The sequence below is a fragment of the Nestor notabilis genome, unplaced genomic scaffold (genome assembly GCF_000696875.1).
Source record: "Nestor notabilis isolate BGI_N333 unplaced genomic scaffold, ASM69687v1 scaffold13031, whole genome shotgun sequence".
NCBI classification, from domain to species: Eukaryota; Metazoa; Chordata; class Aves; order Psittaciformes; family Psittacidae; genus Nestor; species Nestor notabilis.
The window spans coordinates 7,827-8,034 of record NW_009916170.1 but is presented as its reverse complement, the minus strand read 5'-3'; the positions used below and the strand labels follow the sequence as shown (position 1 = coordinate 8,034).

At 71.2% G+C, this 208-nt stretch overlaps 1 protein-coding gene across 1 annotated transcript in view; it reads left to right on the top strand.

Annotated features, from left to right (window-relative positions):
• Nucleotides 1–86: 86 nt before the first annotated feature.
• Nucleotides 87–208, top strand: part of LOC104413462 (zinc finger protein 282-like) — a gene marked incomplete at its 5' end in the record, with an annotated part of 6,966 nt that continues 6,844 nt past the window's right edge. The window contains 1 exon segment of the mRNA XM_010024460.1: nucleotides 87–199. Within this exon segment, the coding sequence (XP_010022762.1) occupies nucleotides 87–199 (113 nt within the window).

The window sequence follows — 208 nt, the reverse complement described above, 5'->3', positions numbered from 1 at the left end:
CGTTCGCCCCGCGATCGCCCGGAGGTCAGCCGTAGTGCCGCCTCGTTGTGACGGCAGAGCTCACGGCCGTCTCTGTGTTCCCGTAGGACCTGGAGTGGGACATGGAGTCCCAGGAGCTGGCCCTGGAGCAGCCACTGCCCGCCCCGGAGCAGAGCCCCGCCGCCGAGACCGAGCTGCCGGCCGCCGAGAGCTCCCTAACGTTGGTCGC